Raw genomic sequence first — 16,971 nt, 5'->3', positions numbered from 1 at the left:
TGTTGCTTTCTAGCACAACAGCTAAATAATGAAAGGGAAAGGGCACAAGCAAGAGATTTGATGAAGGCATGAAGGAAAAGATTCAGAGTATGATGCATTAACCACACATCATAGCAGATGTTTTGCACAAAAGACTCTTTTGCTCTGGTTGTGGGAGGTTGCGGGGAATAGTGAAAGGACATGCTTAACCTTGCCCAACATCTTATAGGAGAAAAAAAGTCACTAGAGTTTTTTTTTTTAAATGAATGATTAAATTAGTTGATTTCTTATATCAATCAGTGAATATTTTTAAGGTGCCTACTGGACACAAAATGTGCTAGACTTTGGGGAATTTAAAGCCACTTAAATGTTAAGGGACATGACATATGAGGGGAAAAGAGAGAGAACACACTTAATATAATCTTTGGAGGAAAGTCGCTCCGAGCTGGGGGGACTAACAAGACCCCTTGTAGAAAGACTCAGAGTTGTCCATAAACAGGCTGCTATCCCTGCCTTCACCCAGGACCCATATTCTAATTGTACAGTACTAGATGAAGGTTTCCACTTCGCTAAAAAAGGAAATGTAAATTTTGGGTCTGATAGAAAAACAACCTGCTGACATTATGGTGAGTCCCACTCTTTCTTGAGGCATCTAGGAGACAGCAAACTCTAGAGGCAAGAATAGCATCAGAGTTGGAAGATGTGGGTTTAATCCTGGTTTTTCTATGTACCACTTTGGGCTAAGCAAATCACTTAATCCCCCTGTGCATTAGGTAGAAGAAAAAGATTACTTATTTTATTATTGGTTTTAGTGATAAGTATCTAGAACATATCAAGTATTGAATTGGCCAGAAGTTTATTAGGGCCAAATATGAGAAGTTGGAGCACTTCTGGATAAAGTTAAAAATTACAATTTATTCATAGATTTCATAATGCTATATAGATATTTTAGTACTAATAGTAAATAATTGAATAGAACAAACTAGATTATCTGGGGAGGTACCTGAAAAGTTGTGCCTAGATTAGAAATATCTCATTGCCTGGAGAGACTTACATGAACTGATGATGCTGAGTGAAATGAGCAGGACCAAGAGATCATTATATACTTCAACAACAATACTATATGATGATCAATTCTGATGGATATGGCCATTTTCAACAGTGAGATGAACCAAATAAGTTCCAATAGAGCAGTAATGAACTGAACCAGATACACTCAGCAAAAGAACTCTAGGAGATGACTATGAACCACTACATAGAATTCCCAATCTCTCTATTTTTGTCCGTCTGCATCTTTTATTTCCTTCACAAGGTAATTGTACATTATTTCAAAGTCTGATTCTTTTTGTACAGCAAGATAACTGTTTGGACATGTATACATATATTGTATTGTATTGAATTTATACTTTAATATATTTAACATATATTGGTCAATCTGCCATCTAGGTGAGGGGGTGGGGGGAAAGAGGGGGGGAAATTGGAACAAAAGGTTTGGCAATTGTCAATGCTGCAAAATTACCCATGCATATATCTGATAAATAAAAACTATAATTTAAATAAATAAATAAATAAATAAAAGTTAATTCAGATACTAAAAAAAAAAAAAAAGAAATATCTCATTGACATATTCCCCTAGGCAAGGGTTCATTTGGGCTAATAATGCGCCTTTAAAATATATCAATTATAGATCCCGTAATGTGAACAACTTTAATCAACTAATTAGAGTCCATGACATATAGCTTTGATTATACATACAAAAGTAAGGAAACAAGCAATGTGGAGTTAATATTTTTTTTCCCACTATGAAGAAAGGCAATTCTATAGGGGGTACCTTCAGGCAGCATAAATAACCAAACAAAGTATATTAAACAAGGTAGGGAGGGAAGAGTTGAAAAAATAGTTAAACGTCAAATAAGGAAGGAAAAGGAAGACATCCAAGACTGATTTCACTGGCCTTCTAATTTGGCTTAGGACCTATCATCACCAGCTACTTGGTATGCTAATGAGAAATAGCCAGTGTGCCTTTTGCCATATGTATTAAAGGTTACTGAAGCTTATACTTGTATCATTCATTGTATATCCTAGTAATCCCAAGTCGTGACATATGCGTTCTTCCTCTCTTTTTTTGTAGTTCTTTTACCTTAAAAATCATACAGGGGCAGCTAGGTGGCACAGTAAATAGAGCACCAGCCCTGAAGTCTGGAAGATCTGAATTCAAATCTGGTCTCAAACATGTAACAATTCCTAGCTGTGTGACCCTGGGCAAGTTATTTAACCCCAAATGCCTCAGGGGAAAAACGGCAACAACAACAAAATCATATATTTAATTTGAAAATTCTTATGAAACTCAAGTAGAAATTTAAATATTTTTTTTCTTTTTAAGCAGGAGTCTGAAGAACTTTCTTCTGATGAAGAGATGAAAATGGCAGAGATGCGGCCACCGTTAATTGAAACTTCCATTAATCAGCCAAAAGTGGTGGCACTTAGCAATAACAAAAAAGGTTAGATGTCAAAATAAAATACAAAAAAATACAGATTTTATTAGTATAATGCAATTTAAAAACTTGATTTAGTTGGGATTTTTAAATTTCATAACTTGTTTGTCAAAAAGTTTTGATTCCTTGCCTTCCTCATTAAAACAAAATTCATCTCCAAGAAATGTATTAATTTATTTAAGTTTTTCTTAACTTCCTGCCCTTTCTCATAAAATGATATCTAGTAATTGTTTGTATCACTTTTACAAGTTGATATTGTAACTACTATGAGTATCTCATACATTCAGAAGATATCTGAAAGATCAAAGTTTAGTCAATGTTAGAAATTTCACAAATAATGTTTTATTATATAATACTTAGTTGGCAGTAGCATACAGGGAGTTTTACTGACTTGAACTAAGCTCACTAGCTAGAAAAGTATACTGTATAGACCTAGAAAGTATCCTATTTTACTAGGATAATAACTAGGAGTAAGTCTTCCTGACTTAAATTTCTAATTATATTAACAGAAAACTTCAGTTATTGAGAATCCTTACTTGCTAGACATTTCTCATTAAGCTTTTGGTTTTTCTTCCTAGGTAGTTGAGGGTTTACCCTCTTAAATACCAAGGCTTTTATTTTAACAAGTTTATATGAAAACTTTTATAAAAGATATTTATACTCAAGTCCCCAGCATCTTAAAAATCCTTATAATTTAACACTTATTGGATTAATTATTTTGAATATTTGTTGAGCTTTTTAATACAGCTATACTATCTTGGTTTCAGTTCTGCTCTTCATATTGACCCCACTTAGATGATCCATTGTCATATTTGTCAGAATTGTTGTATGTTGCCTATTATTATTATCTTTACTACTTCTGCAACTTTACTACTTCTATTATTATCTATTATTATCTTTATTATCTTTACTACTATTTACTACTTTTACTACTTTACTACTATTATTATCTATTATTTATCTTTATTATCTTTACTACTTCTGCAACATCCCTTGTCTGTGGTCCTTTTTCTCTACTTATACCTGCCTTGATGAAAATTAATAAGCAGATAAAAGGGGAAGTGGAATAATTCAATGTCTTAAGAATATATACTCCAATGAAGAAGTACATGATTCAGAGAGGGGCAATATGGCTAAGATTATTAGAGGGACAAACAGAAGGAATACTATAACTACAGACTACTTTGTAAGAAGGATTATGATTATACACTTATAGAAGCTTGATATTATTTGATTATAGACCTGAACTATCTAAATATGTTTTGGTTTCTTACCCCCTCATCACTATCTCTGTTTGCTAAAAGAAGTGCTGATAGTTTTGCCTTGATTCAGTTCTAATTTTTAAAATGTTTTGTTGATTTATTTTTGTCCAGTAATTTTCCATTCCTAACCAGTAAACTAGACTGAATTGTCTCTTGTAACAAAGAAAATCAATTAGGGAAAAACTTTCAGAATAAAAACAATATAATTGCTTTACCCTTCTGCAGACTTTTTAGAAGTCAAGATGGATATCACAAAGTTTATACTTTTATGATTTACTCTTTAATGAGCACTCCACAGCATTCTCCTATTTATATACAGTTCTCTCAACCTTGGTGTTTTATTTCCCAGAACATAAATGTCTTTTTTTAAAAAAATAAAATAAAAACCAGACCAATTAAAGATGTCCTGGTGTAGAAATTACCAGTACAATGCATATTGTCCTGGCTCTGCAACTTTTATTCATGAAGAGTTGTCTGGGGCAATTACAGGTTAAGTGATCTGCCCAGATCCCAGTCAGTGTGACCAGGTCACTTTCAGATCAGAAACACTAAAACAGCAAGGGGTAGTAGGATTGCTAAAGTTACTGTAACAGCAGTAAGAAGTTGAAGCTGGTAGTCCCACAAGAAGACAGAAAATCTAAAAGGGAAACATATACTCCAAAAGCACTAACAAGCTCATTCAAGTCAACTAGTAATTATTAAGCATTTACTGTTTTATCAAGCACTGTGCTAAGCAATGTGGGTAAAAAAAAAAAAAAATACAGGGTTGGGGTAGGTGAGGACATGGAGAGGGAGTACCAGGAAAGGTCTTCTTGCTATCTCTTGAGGGAGGCCACAAAAAATAGACAAAGTTGAAGAAAGTATGTGGGGGGGGGGGGGAGAGCAGAAAGAGATATGTATATGTGAGATAGAGAGAGATCATGCACTATCAAGCTGGCTGTCAGCTGTGTCAGAGCTTGGGAAGACTGGAAAGATAAGAAAGGGCCAATGTAAGTTGTGAAAGGCCTTAGAAGTTAGATCCTAGCCATAAGAGGGAACCAGTTAAGTCTAGTGAGTAAGTATGATTGGTGTGAGATGACTTAGTCAGATAGATCTACTCTCCAGGAAAATTAGTAGGGGCAGTCGAAGTAAAGCAATGGGAAAAGTATTCCAGGTGGGAGAAGATGCAGGCCTGCCCCTTGATAGCAGCTATGATTATTGTTGTTGCTTATCCCGTGTTGTCAAAGAAGACCGTGACATCAGGGAGGGGCTGCCATGATGTACAAGTGAACTGGATTTAAGGAAGGGAGGGCAGTGCCAGGCTACCTGCCTCATTTTCCCTTGCAGAGCCCTCTGGGTCCAGTGGCCAAAGGAGAACTGGAGATGGTCCTGGATGCAATAGGAGACCTTGATATTTTTAATCTAAGATCTTTAATAGGTCTCAGTTTTTTCTTCATGAATAAGAATTTTATAAATATATATATATATATTTTTTTTTTGTAAAATACACTGTCTAAAATCATATGATAGTATATCGGACTGATCTGATAAAATTTTCTTCCAGATGATAAGGATACTGATTCTTTATCAGATGAAGCTACTACACACAACAGCAACCAAAATAACAGCAATTGCTCTTCTCCGTCTCGAATGTCAGATTCAGTTTCTCTTAATACTGATAGTAGCCAGGACATTTCATTGTGCTCTCCATTGAAAGAAACGCATATTGCTGTTATTTCCAAAATAAGGTCTGTGAATTTCTTTATAAGAATAAAATGGCTTATATTTGTACCATAGTGTCCTTTAGATGTTTTAAGATAGTAAATAAAGTCCCATTATTGCTAAGTGCTCTAAAGTTGTTTAATTACTTGTCTGATTTCTTTATTTTATCACTAACTGTACATTTTAGTTTTTAGTCTTCTTAGTACCTTTTACATGACTAAAGACTAAAATAAAATAGATTTTTGATGATGACACATTGCTTTTGAAGCTAGGTACATATAGTCAAAATGGAAAAGACATTATAATATATATAATAGTTAGCTAGTACATCTGTCTGTTGTGCTAACCAGTTTGAAAAATTCCTACCAAAATATATGCATTTTTGATTTTCAAATTTAAAAGAATTTATAGAAAAGAGAAGTATTATGGATTATTAAATCAAATTTCACATCATGATTGGCCATTATTACTTGTTGAGCTTTATAATCAATATATTAGGGGGAAAAGTTGTTAGTCAAACTTCTCCTTAAGTGATTTCTTTATGTTGGTGTTTTGTGATTTTAAAATAACAAATTAAAGCCTAGAGGTAATTGGATAATTTTGACCTGGTAAACAATACATAATGATAATAATTTGAAGGCCATATTAATTAATGTGCCAGTTACACTCTTGTAGCAAGGGGGAAATGGCTATTTGAAGTCTGTTAACTATTGAACTAAAAGTTCACATTGAGTTAATATTACACAGTACTTTACTACTAAATCATTTTAATTTTTTCAGGTATTTTGAAGCAAAAGTTTTTAATTCTTTGATTTGAATAGTTCTAAAAGAGATATAAGCTTTTACCTTAAACTCGTTTAGATTTAGGGCAATAGTCTTAACCTTTTGTGTCTTAGAAGTCTGGTTTTTCTCAGAATAATTTTTTTAAATTTTTGGTTAATTTAATGATAAAGTGCAGTGTGATAGGCCTGGTTTTAAACCATTCTCTTCTTTTAAAAGAGTTGTGTAAATACATATCTCATAGGCTCATCTCTCTTAGAAGAGTTATGTAGACATGTTTGCATATACATTAACACTGGTGTGTTATATATGTTTTATATATATATACATATGTATATATATATATATATATTTAATTTTTTTTGCAAAATTCCAAAGATGTTTTAGAGAAAAAAATTATTAAAGTTACAATATTTTCCCATCCATAGGGACAGAGCCCCTCCAAACCATCTACAGCCCTTTTTTACTGTGGGGCTTCAAATTAAAAATCTTATTGGGGGAAGCATATCTGTCTGTATTTCACATATTAACTCTTATATCCTGCACTATTATTTAAGCAGAGAGGAAAATTGTTCATTTCATTCAGCAACAGTGTGACATGCAAAGGTTTATACTTATGATAAAATCATGTCACTTATAATGAAGTAAAAGCTAAATAAGAGAACTTACTGCTACATTTCTGTGGTGCTTAGAAATAAAGAATGGCTTACTGGTAAAGAATTCTTGTTTTATCCTATACTGTCTAAGGGAAAGATAAGCTTTAAGAAGAAATGTTTTGGAGATCACTAATTTGAATGTCCATGTTAAGACTGTAGAGGTATTATTTTTTTGATTATGTAAGCATATATTATAATTTTGGGACATTTATGGACAGTTGAGTCCTGTATAATAATAACAAATTAAAACATTTATGTTCCCTTTTATTCTCTATTATAGGTCTTTAGAAAATTATTTAGGCTGTTAGTTGCTAATTTCATCATTTGCATAATTAGAAATTATTTGTCATGAATAATCCACCAATTTTCCATGAATTTTTTTCTCCTTAATATTTTAATAGTATCAGATGATAGTCTAACTTCATGGAGGTATTTACCCCTTTTCTGCCTAAACTATCTCATTTTATAGTATTTCATGACTTTAGCTCATTCACTATTGTAGTTTAAAAAAAAAAGAGGAAATCAAGTCCTTTTTATTTTTACTTTACACAGATTTGTGTGTCAGAAAGCTTGAAAATATTAGCAAAAAGCAGATTTTAGCAGTATCAGTAGATTTTCTCCATATTGTTTTGGTAATTAATTAAATATTGTAGATAGGATATGATTATTTTAAATCTTATTAATATAGCCCTCAGATTTATACTATTGCTTTAATCTGACGATAATTTTGATTTTCAAAAAATAAAGACAAATGATTAATTAGATCTTTGCCATCATTTATAAAAGCTGTGTTTTGTCATTTCAAAGAATTGTTCTTTGTTTTAGGCAAGAAGATGAAAATTTTAATAACCTTTTGCAAAATGGTAGTGATTTAAGCAACTCAACAGAAGAAAAATGCAAAGTTAATGAGAAAAAAATCTTCAATTTGACTGAATATGATTTGAACGTTGAAGAAAGATTGGCTCTATTAGAAAAAGATATTGATCTAAAAACCACTACTGAAGAATCTCAAAAATTAGACCAAATCAACAGAAATCTTAATAAACTCACAATTAATAATACATTTCAATCAGAGACAGTGGAGAGATCAAAGATAATACAAGAACTAGGATCAGAAAAAAGTCTTTTAATTAATAATACTATAGAGGAAACTGAGCACTTGGAAAATGGAAATAAGTATCCAAATTTAGATTCCATAAATAAGGTTAATGGACATTCTGTAGCGCTTGCAAAGTCTCCTCAGAGGACTGAACAATTAAAGGAGCCTGACCTTGATTCTGAGCCTTGTGTGAATATATGTATTTCCAAAAGTACTGAAGATTTATCTCCCCAAAGAAGTGGACCAGTAGGACCTGTTATAAAATCTCATAGTATAACAAATATGGAGGCTGGAGGATTGAAAATATATGAAATTTTGAATGACAATGGTCCACAACAGCCAAGCTCTGCAGTAAAAACAATATCATCTGGCATTGATGGAAAAAACATAGTCCGGAGTAAATCTGCTACACTGCTCTATGATCAGCCTTTGCAAGTGTTTCCTGGTTCCTCCTCATCTTCTGACTTAATATCATGTACAAAAGCCATATACAAGTTTGATTCAAATCACAACCCAGAAGATGTTAATATAGGAAGAAGTTCTGGAACATCTGGTACACAGTTTGTACCTCAAATGTATGGTCCCCCACAATATAATATCCAGTATAGTAACAGTGCTGCAGTTAAGGATACTTTATGGCCCTCTAAGCAAAATGCCCAAGGTGATCAAGGCAGTTTACCTCCTCCACGTCTTCTCAGATCAGAAAGTACAGAAAACCCTAATTATGTTAAACATTCTGCAAATATGAATTTCTCTAACCATAACAATGTTCGAGCTAATGCTTACAACTTGCATCAAAGGATGGGATCAGCAAGGCACATGGAGATGTGGGCAGTCCAACCAAATGACAGACTTGTTCCTGGAACAGGCCGAAATACGCTTCAGAGGCAGAGTAGCATTTCCTCTACAGCCTCTGTAAATCTTGGTGACTCAGGTCCTACCAGGAGACCCCAGATTTCTGAGGGAGATTATTTAACTTATCGAGAATTGCATTCGGTGGGAAGAGCTCCATTGATGATGTCAGGATCACAGCGACCCCTTTCTGCAAGAGCCTATAGCATCGATGGTCCAAATGTACCTCGACCTCAGAGTGCTCGACCTTCTGTTAATGAAATACCAGAAAGAACTATGTCAATTAGTGATTTTAATTATTCACGGACTAGTCCTTCAAAAAGACCAAATCCAAGAGTCAGTTCTGAGCATTCTTTGTTAGAACCTCCAGGAAAAAGTAAAGTCCCCCATGACTGGAGAGAACAAGTACTACGACACATTGAAGCTAAAAAACTAGAAAAGGTAAACTTGATTGCGCTTTTTTTTTCTCCTCATTAGAATGATTTTGTACTGGGTGTACATATGTATATGTATATGTATTAAGAGAAAGTAAAACATAATAGTTAAAATGAATTGAAATACTATATTGGGGATTCCTTTTGTGTGTGTTGACCCCAGAGGTTACTTCCAACTTTCAAATCAGAGTGGGATTGTAACTCTGATTTACTTGACCACTAAAGCACATTCAGGTGGGTTATATCTATTATGGTAGCTCCAGAACAAGTTTTCCTTCCTAGTCCTTTTCATTCCTCATATTTCTTAACACATGCTATTGGGTCAGGGAATTGTGAATTTTCTGTTTTGCATTAACAAATTATCTTCTGTTTTGCATCAAAAATGAATATAAAGGGGAATTGATCTCATTATAAAATCATGTAAGATTTTACTGCTTAACGTCACAAATACCAATTAACAAAAAAATTAATATAAATGCAAATTTTGTTTTCATATTGCTTCATGTTATACAAACTAACCCTCTTACTGATTCTTCAGTGGTTTTGTGACTATTAAAATCCTAGCTTATTTTATTTCATCTAACTTTATGGCCAGTGAGATAGTTGTAGACACTATAGCTATGAATTTGTGAGTTCAGTCTATAAAAGATATTTTACTTCCTAAAAAATAACCCTAGAAGTACAATTCTATTATACTGCCATCAAGTGGAGGGAATGACTCAATTACAAAATCCAAAATGTAGGATGTACATTTAATTGATTCAAATACTTACTGACTTAAAACTGTTTTCTATAGATAACCCTTCAAAAATAAAAATAAAACTATGAAAGCAGTTGAATGTTTTAGTAACTTTAACCAATGAAGCTTAAAATGACATGCCATAATGTAACTGAATATATTTCTCATTAATCCTTAGTTTTTTCTTTACTGTAAGCCTTATTTTAGGGAAAAAAAATTACAGCAAGAAAGTCTAAGCTTTGGAGTTAGCTCATTTTCAAAGCATCTTTGATCTCTGAATGTGAGTCAGTTTCTTTCTCTTTGCCACAAGTAGTTAATACACATTTTGAAGGTTATTTGATTTAGGCATTTATGTCCTTAAATCTTTTCAGCCCCCATAGAAACCTTGCTTTTTTTTCCATACTCTGAACTATGGATTTTCTAACAATAAAGTATTAAAACCTTTTTGCTGTACCTTTCCTCATAGCTATATTATTACCATTTTGATAAAAAAAAATTAAACTTTACCTTCATTCTTTCCATCTTTGACTAGAGTACTTCAATAATTGTGAATTTCATCCAGACAAAGATCTCTTTAAGTGATAGAGTTAAGATTGAAGTAATAAGAGAAGAGATCTCAATTACATGAGATTACAGGTGCTACATGAGATAAGGAATCTATGAGATGAAGCAATAAGGGTCACTAGTATTGGATTCAATAAATTTATATTCAACCTAGTCAGCTTATTATCTGACATCCTTCAGCACAACCCAGGTACGTAGGAGTACAACTTCGAGAGCATTATGTAGGGTTGACCATTAGCAGATTAGAAATAATAGAAAGGGGGCAGTTAGGTGGTGCAGTGGATAGAGCACCAGCCCTGAATTCAGGAGGACCCGAGTTCAAATCTGGTCTCAGACACTTAACACTTCCTAGCTGTGTGACCCTGGGCAAGTCACTTAACCCCAGCCTCGAAAAGAAAAGAAAAGGAAATAATAGAAAGCCCAGGTAAAATAGAAGTATTGATAAACATTTAATGAGGAAGCAGAAGGCATTGTGAAAGTAGCTCATCACTAAGTCAAAACAGTGTATGGCAGTTGGGAAGTGAAAATTTCGTGGCAATGATCCTTTCTCTTTTCCGAGGAGAGAGCACAGCCTGTTCTTCACATATCATCTGCCATATTTATTGCCTTCATTTCAACCTTTATTACTAAGTTATAAAAACTTAATTATTCAAAGCCTTAATAAAGGATTATGCCTGTTCTCTTAGATTAATAATGTAATCTTATACATTACTTATACATGAATAACTTATACTGATTATATAGTTTTAAAAAGCAAAGGAAGGAACCAAGCATAGTGAGGACATCAAGAAAAAAGAAATGACTTTGGGGGAATAGGGAAGGTTTCGTGAAGGAGATGGCAACCTAGCTAGGCCTTTCTAAATAGGAATTTCAAGAGGAAAGATGAGCAAAGAATGAGCAGTGGCTTGACCATAGGCATGGGGTAAGAGGCAAGATGAGATCAAGGGCATAGCAAGCAGTCAAATTTGGCTGGAACATAGCATGTGGGAAGATGTGATCAACTAGGAAAGAGTTTGGAGCCAAAGTTTTTGAGAGGTATAGAAAATGAGTTGCCCTTGTCAAATGAAAAATTTGTAATTGATTTGTATTGAAAGTTTTTGAGGAGAAAAGGTATTTATGGTGTGTGCATTGTGAATAAAAGTATTGGGAGGGAGCATTGTTGTTAAAGTCTTGAAGGAAATAAGGATTTAAAAAGGCAAAAGTGAGAAGGGAAACAATTTCAGCAGCAAAGAGATGGGGGGAATAGAGAATTTTGTGAGACTGGAAGGATAGAATCACATTACTAAGTAATTTAAATGCCAGATAGTCAAGTTTATATTTGAAGAATTGTTTGACATAATTTGACCTTTGTTTTAGGAAAGTCAGCTGTGTGGAGTATGGATTAGAATTGGGAGAGGCTTGAGGAAAAGAGATAAAAATTGAAATGTCCAGATAAGATGTGATTAGAATTGTCCTTTGGAGGTTGAGTGTAGAAACTTGGGGAGAAGAAAGACTGAATATGCATACTGTAGGCTACAAGAGAGATAGTTTATCTTCCTACTGCCTTCCCAGCTTGTTCAGGCAGTGTGTGAATTTCTAGAGGATTCTTAGCCTCAGCAATCAGTATTAATATGTGTAAAAACTCCATTTTTTCCTCATGATTGCTAAAAAGTAAGGGATCAGTGGAAAATTCAATATACTGTAGGAGGTTTGGAGGAGGGTCTCCTGGGAGGAGATTTTTTTTTTTTAAGGTGTGGAGTGTTTTGTTTTTGTTTTGTTTTGTTTTTTCAAGAAAATTGGAATTAAGTGATTTGTCAGGGTCATGAATCTAGCAAAGTGCCAAGTGTCTGAGGTTAGATTTGAGGCCAGCTGCCTCAATTCAATATACTGTGATCTGGCTCTTTGCTTTAGAAAGACTATCCAAGTACTAAAATCAACACTTTTAGTCTTTTTTTATTTTTGTTTTTGTTTTTGTTTTTGTTTGAGGGGATTTAATTATAACTTGTGAAGAGAGGACCCTATTGCATCACACACACTTATTATATAGCTTTATCTCCTACAATACACTGCATTATATATTATTATATACTCTGAAAGGCTTTAAAATTTAAAACTTCTCTAGAATAGTGAAAATGGCGATCTATACCTATTTATATAGATAGTGTATACATACACTGTCTGAAATATTTGATCATGAGTGTGTATGTGGTATATGGGTGTGTGGGTGTAGGTGTAGGTGTGTGTTCCTGTATTGAGCTTATCAATTATAAAAAGCTCAGCATTTTAAACCAAAGTTAAAAGGGTTGTAAAAGTATGCAGATTTTGGTAAAATGGGTATCAAAATTTTTGCTTTTTAAGTATTTGCTTTTTTTTTTTTTTATACTAATTCTTTTGCTTATAGACAGTTACATTTTTAAAGGATAACAATAATCTTGAGTGATACAACTTTCCCCAAAGTAAAAGTTCATAGACTAAATAACATCTATCTAGACAATCCTGTAGTATAATCCTATTAAAGTAACAGAGAACAAAATAGAGCTAGTCATTTTGTATGATGATATTTTTGATGATAATTTACCTATTTTTCCCTAAAATCTAAAAGAAGTGTCAAGATTAATTTTTTCTCATACTTGAATTTGATATCAAAATAATCTAGACATTGCATAACCCAATTAAATTAAGAGATGTTTCTGCATATTAACTTTGTATGTTCTTGAAATGATATTTGTATATATTAAATATGCCATAAATTTGTCAGTCCCCTCTTTGGTAATCAAGCCCAGTCTTGAGAGCGTTTTGACCACCAGTGATTCTTTTCACTTCTAGACAAATCTATATGAAAGGCCAGTTAAATAAGAAATTCTATAAAATTGTGATTGTGGAATGGATTACTCTATCCCCATAAGCCCATTCTGTTAACATCAGCTCTATCTCTTCACTATTCTTGTCCCTTTTGAGAAAAAATAACCCTCAGTAATAATGTGTTAATATATGCAAAATGAATCTTTATCATTATGGTCTTTTATGTAGAAAATTTATTTAGAAGAAAAAATATTTCTACACATCAGGTTTCTATTTCTTTTGGCCTTGATTGACAAACTATACAAAATTTAATTTTACTCATCATATAGCAATATGTTTCTCCAACTTGTTTCTACCTCAGGATATTTCTCTTGGGTAGAGACTTTTTTTTTTTTAAATTAGTTGAAAGGAGCAGCTAGATGATGCAGTAGATAGAATACCTGCCCCTGAAGTCAGGAGGACCAAAGTTCCAATCCAGTCTCAGACACTTAACATTTATTAGCTGTGTGACCCTGGGCATGTTACTTAATTCCAATTGTTTTGAGAGTTCCCTCCCCCCCAAAGAAAATTAACTGAAATAAGTAAGGCTAAGGTAATTTTCCAAAAATATATTATATGCCCTAGGATAGGAAGTGTATATTTAAATGTTTTTAGTTATAAATATGGCTGAATGAATGTTTAGATGTGGCTTCAGTTTCTGCTTCCTAACTCTCCACATAAGATATGTTAGAAATAAATTATAATTATTAAATAAATAAGCACCATTCATGTGATTCCCTTAATGTTCAAATATGTAAATGATTTTGTTTACATTTAACTTATGTGTACTTTGTATGTCTTGATTTATAATAGGCATCAAAGTTTTATGCCATAATGGCATTGGCAATTGATTTGTTTGCATGGATTTACTTCTGCATGACATTGAGTATATTTGTGTATAAGTCTATGTATATAACATGTCCTGTGGTTTTTGCATGCAGCACTAATCTCTGTTAAATCTGTCCCCTCTTTATTCAGAGCATGCTGTCTAGGTCCTTTAATTCCAATTTTGCTGCAGTAAGCAGCTTTCACTATGGCAGCTCTAGGGATCTGCACAGCAGCCAAGGTAGTCTTGCCTTGAGTGTTGCAGACGGAAGAGGTTCTGGTGGGCACATTTTTCGTGTGAGTACCTATAGTAGATCAGTCCTTTCGGTACATAAAAGAAAAAGAAGTTTAAATGTTCTGTTCATCACTAATAAAGTGGCTTCTTTTACTTAAGAATCCTGATGTCTTACTAATTATGCTGCTGCTAAACACTGAACATTCAAACTTTAATTAAATTCCTTAGCTTTCAAATTTGGTTTATAAGTATTATGATCAACTATCAGTTATCCACACTGGCACATGAAAAGAGGGGGAAAAAACATTTAATTCTTTTAACTTGGAAATTGGGGTGGGGAGAATTTGTCTTCTAATTTTTAAATTTGTTTTTATTCCCTATGTACTTTCCAGGAATATACCTAACAGTGAAGAGAGGTAGAGGTCACAGATAATCTAAGAAAAGCATAATGAGTCACATTTAGATAATTAAGAACTTATTAATTAAATAAAACTTAGAAGCCAGGGTTTTTGAGAATTGATAGATGAATGTTTAAAATTCCTAGCAGTTTCTGGATATTATTTAATGAAACTAGATAATATAAATCTTACATACTATGAAAAAAATCATAGTCCTTGGTGCCTATCCTCATTGTCTCTAACTCATAATTCTTGGCTGTCCTGAGTTGGACAGAGACACATAAACTGAGATCTATTTTAATTTTCTCTTTTTGTCAACTTTCAAACAACTAGCATAACAAGAATTTGAGATCTGCAAACAAAAGTTTTTGTAAGAACTTCTCTCATGTCTACTACAATCTTTTCTTAATCTTTCCTTTATCCCTCTTTTAAGGGATTGACCCCTCAGCCTCTGTGCTTGGATGGTTCCAGCATTTCCTTTCTGACTTTTCTCTTCCTAATGGATTTTTGTCTCCACCTTTTATAGTAGTAACTCTTGCTTCCTGGATTCATTCTATCTTGGATAGAACTCACTGTTTCTTAATTGCTTTAACCACAAATGTTTGCCAGTGGCAAACATGGGAGAAAATGAAAATCCTAAAACAGAGTTTCCTAAACCTCTGCCACCACAGGCTAAGAGTCTTGAAAGAACATCAGAATCTACTCACTTACCTGAAAACCACATATATATATATATATTAAATAGTTAATGTATCTTCAGAATTATCTAGGACAGAATTCTTTAAAAATTCTATTATTACCCAGATTTTATTGTTATTGTTGTGTTATATAGAAATTATTAAATGCTAGACTATTGTGGAAAACACTCTGTCCTCCCTAAAAAAAGAGTTTATAAGATTACTCTCTTTAATAGGATATAAATTATTCAAATTTTTCAATTAGTCATTCACCAAATCATTCAAACCAAAAAGAATATTATGAAGAAATGTTTTATATATATATATATATATATACCTGTTTACTGTACAGGTATTCTTTGTTAGAATAAATCTTGACATGTAATTTTGGAAGTATAGTGATAACTTTATCAGTGTAGAAGTATTAATTAGTCACCCACCCTTTCCTAAATTTTGCTTCAGAATCATCTTATTGCTTTAACATTTTTGAGGCACATTTGTTTTAATTTTTAATTTTTTTTATTTTTCCCCCTCCCTCATTTCAAGCATCCCCAGACATGCGATAGTCCTGGAGATCCATGCCAAGATGATGTATTCCTTTCAGGCCAGCAGAACTACTCATCTGCTACACATAGTCACAAAGATCTTCCTCCAGACAGCTTGAAGAAAGTAGGTGTTCAGGAAATAAAAGAGATAAGTTTATACTTTTTAGGTTATAAACCATAAAAATAATGTAGAATTTGACATTGAAATTATTTGAGGCTTTCTAAATAGTGGACATATCTTCCATAATTGAAAAGTTAAAGTACGGTTTTGATTTTACGACAGTGCTACTTCTCAGTGTCTTCAAAGATTTTATACAGTAAGATAATATGTTAGAAATAAATGCCTTTGGAGCTGGATAATGTTGTCTTTGGAGCTTGTGTCTTGATGAAATCCTTTTCATATTTAAGTAGCTAAATCCCCTAGAATATTGTAATTAGATAAGTGTTCCTGTAGCTGCTTGATGTAGTGAAGACTGATAAGATTTAATCTAAGGAAGTGGGTTTGAATCTTAGCTCTCTATCCTTGATTTATATTTATATTGCCTTGGAAGCATTTTATTTCTCTGGGAAGCTTCATCCTATCTATGTAATGAGGAAGCTGGACCAGATGAATCTCTGATCCTGTAAAACTAGATTTAAGATACTTCAGTATTATTAAGTTACCTTAATTTATAGACTTTGTAATTATCAGGAGTAAATTTGTGTTTGTAGTATCTAGACTGATTTGGATATGTTTTAGTGGTATAAATAGTAATATTTCTAGGGTAAATCTTGCTTGGATTTATTACCTTATACAATATTGTCTAATTATTATTAATAATCATAATATAACAATAATTTCTGATATATTTTATATGAAACCAGTAGTATTCATTTTGAGAATAGTTTCAAAACCAAATCAGGATAGATA

The 16,971-nt window shown here is 32.9% G+C and overlaps 1 protein-coding gene across 11 annotated transcripts in view; it reads left to right on the top strand.

The window, feature by feature from the left end:
- Nucleotides 1–16,971, top strand: part of ERBIN (erbb2 interacting protein) — a 167,034-nt gene that overhangs the window by 135,089 nt on the left and 14,974 nt on the right. For 2 of the 11 annotated variants that reach the window (XM_074282385.1, XM_074282380.1), the window contains 5 exons: nt 2,366–2,480; nt 5,280–5,463; nt 7,699–9,265; nt 14,360–14,503; nt 16,063–16,185. In XM_074282385.1, the coding sequence (XP_074138486.1) occupies nt 2,366–2,480; nt 5,280–5,463; nt 7,699–9,265; nt 14,360–14,503; nt 16,063–16,185 (2,133 nt within the window). Of the gene's footprint in view, nt 1–2,362; nt 2,481–5,279; nt 5,464–7,698; nt 9,266–14,359; nt 14,504–16,062; nt 16,186–16,971 lie in introns of all 11 variants that reach the window. The other 9 variants (XM_074282389.1, XM_074282387.1, XM_074282388.1 and 6 more) reach the window with 7 other exon arrangements.

This window comes from Sminthopsis crassicaudata, chromosome 1 (assembly GCF_048593235.1).
Source record: "Sminthopsis crassicaudata isolate SCR6 chromosome 1, ASM4859323v1, whole genome shotgun sequence".
In the NCBI taxonomy this organism is placed as follows: Eukaryota; Metazoa; Chordata; class Mammalia; order Dasyuromorphia; family Dasyuridae; genus Sminthopsis; species Sminthopsis crassicaudata.
This window is presented reverse-complemented; position numbering and strand designations above follow the sequence as displayed.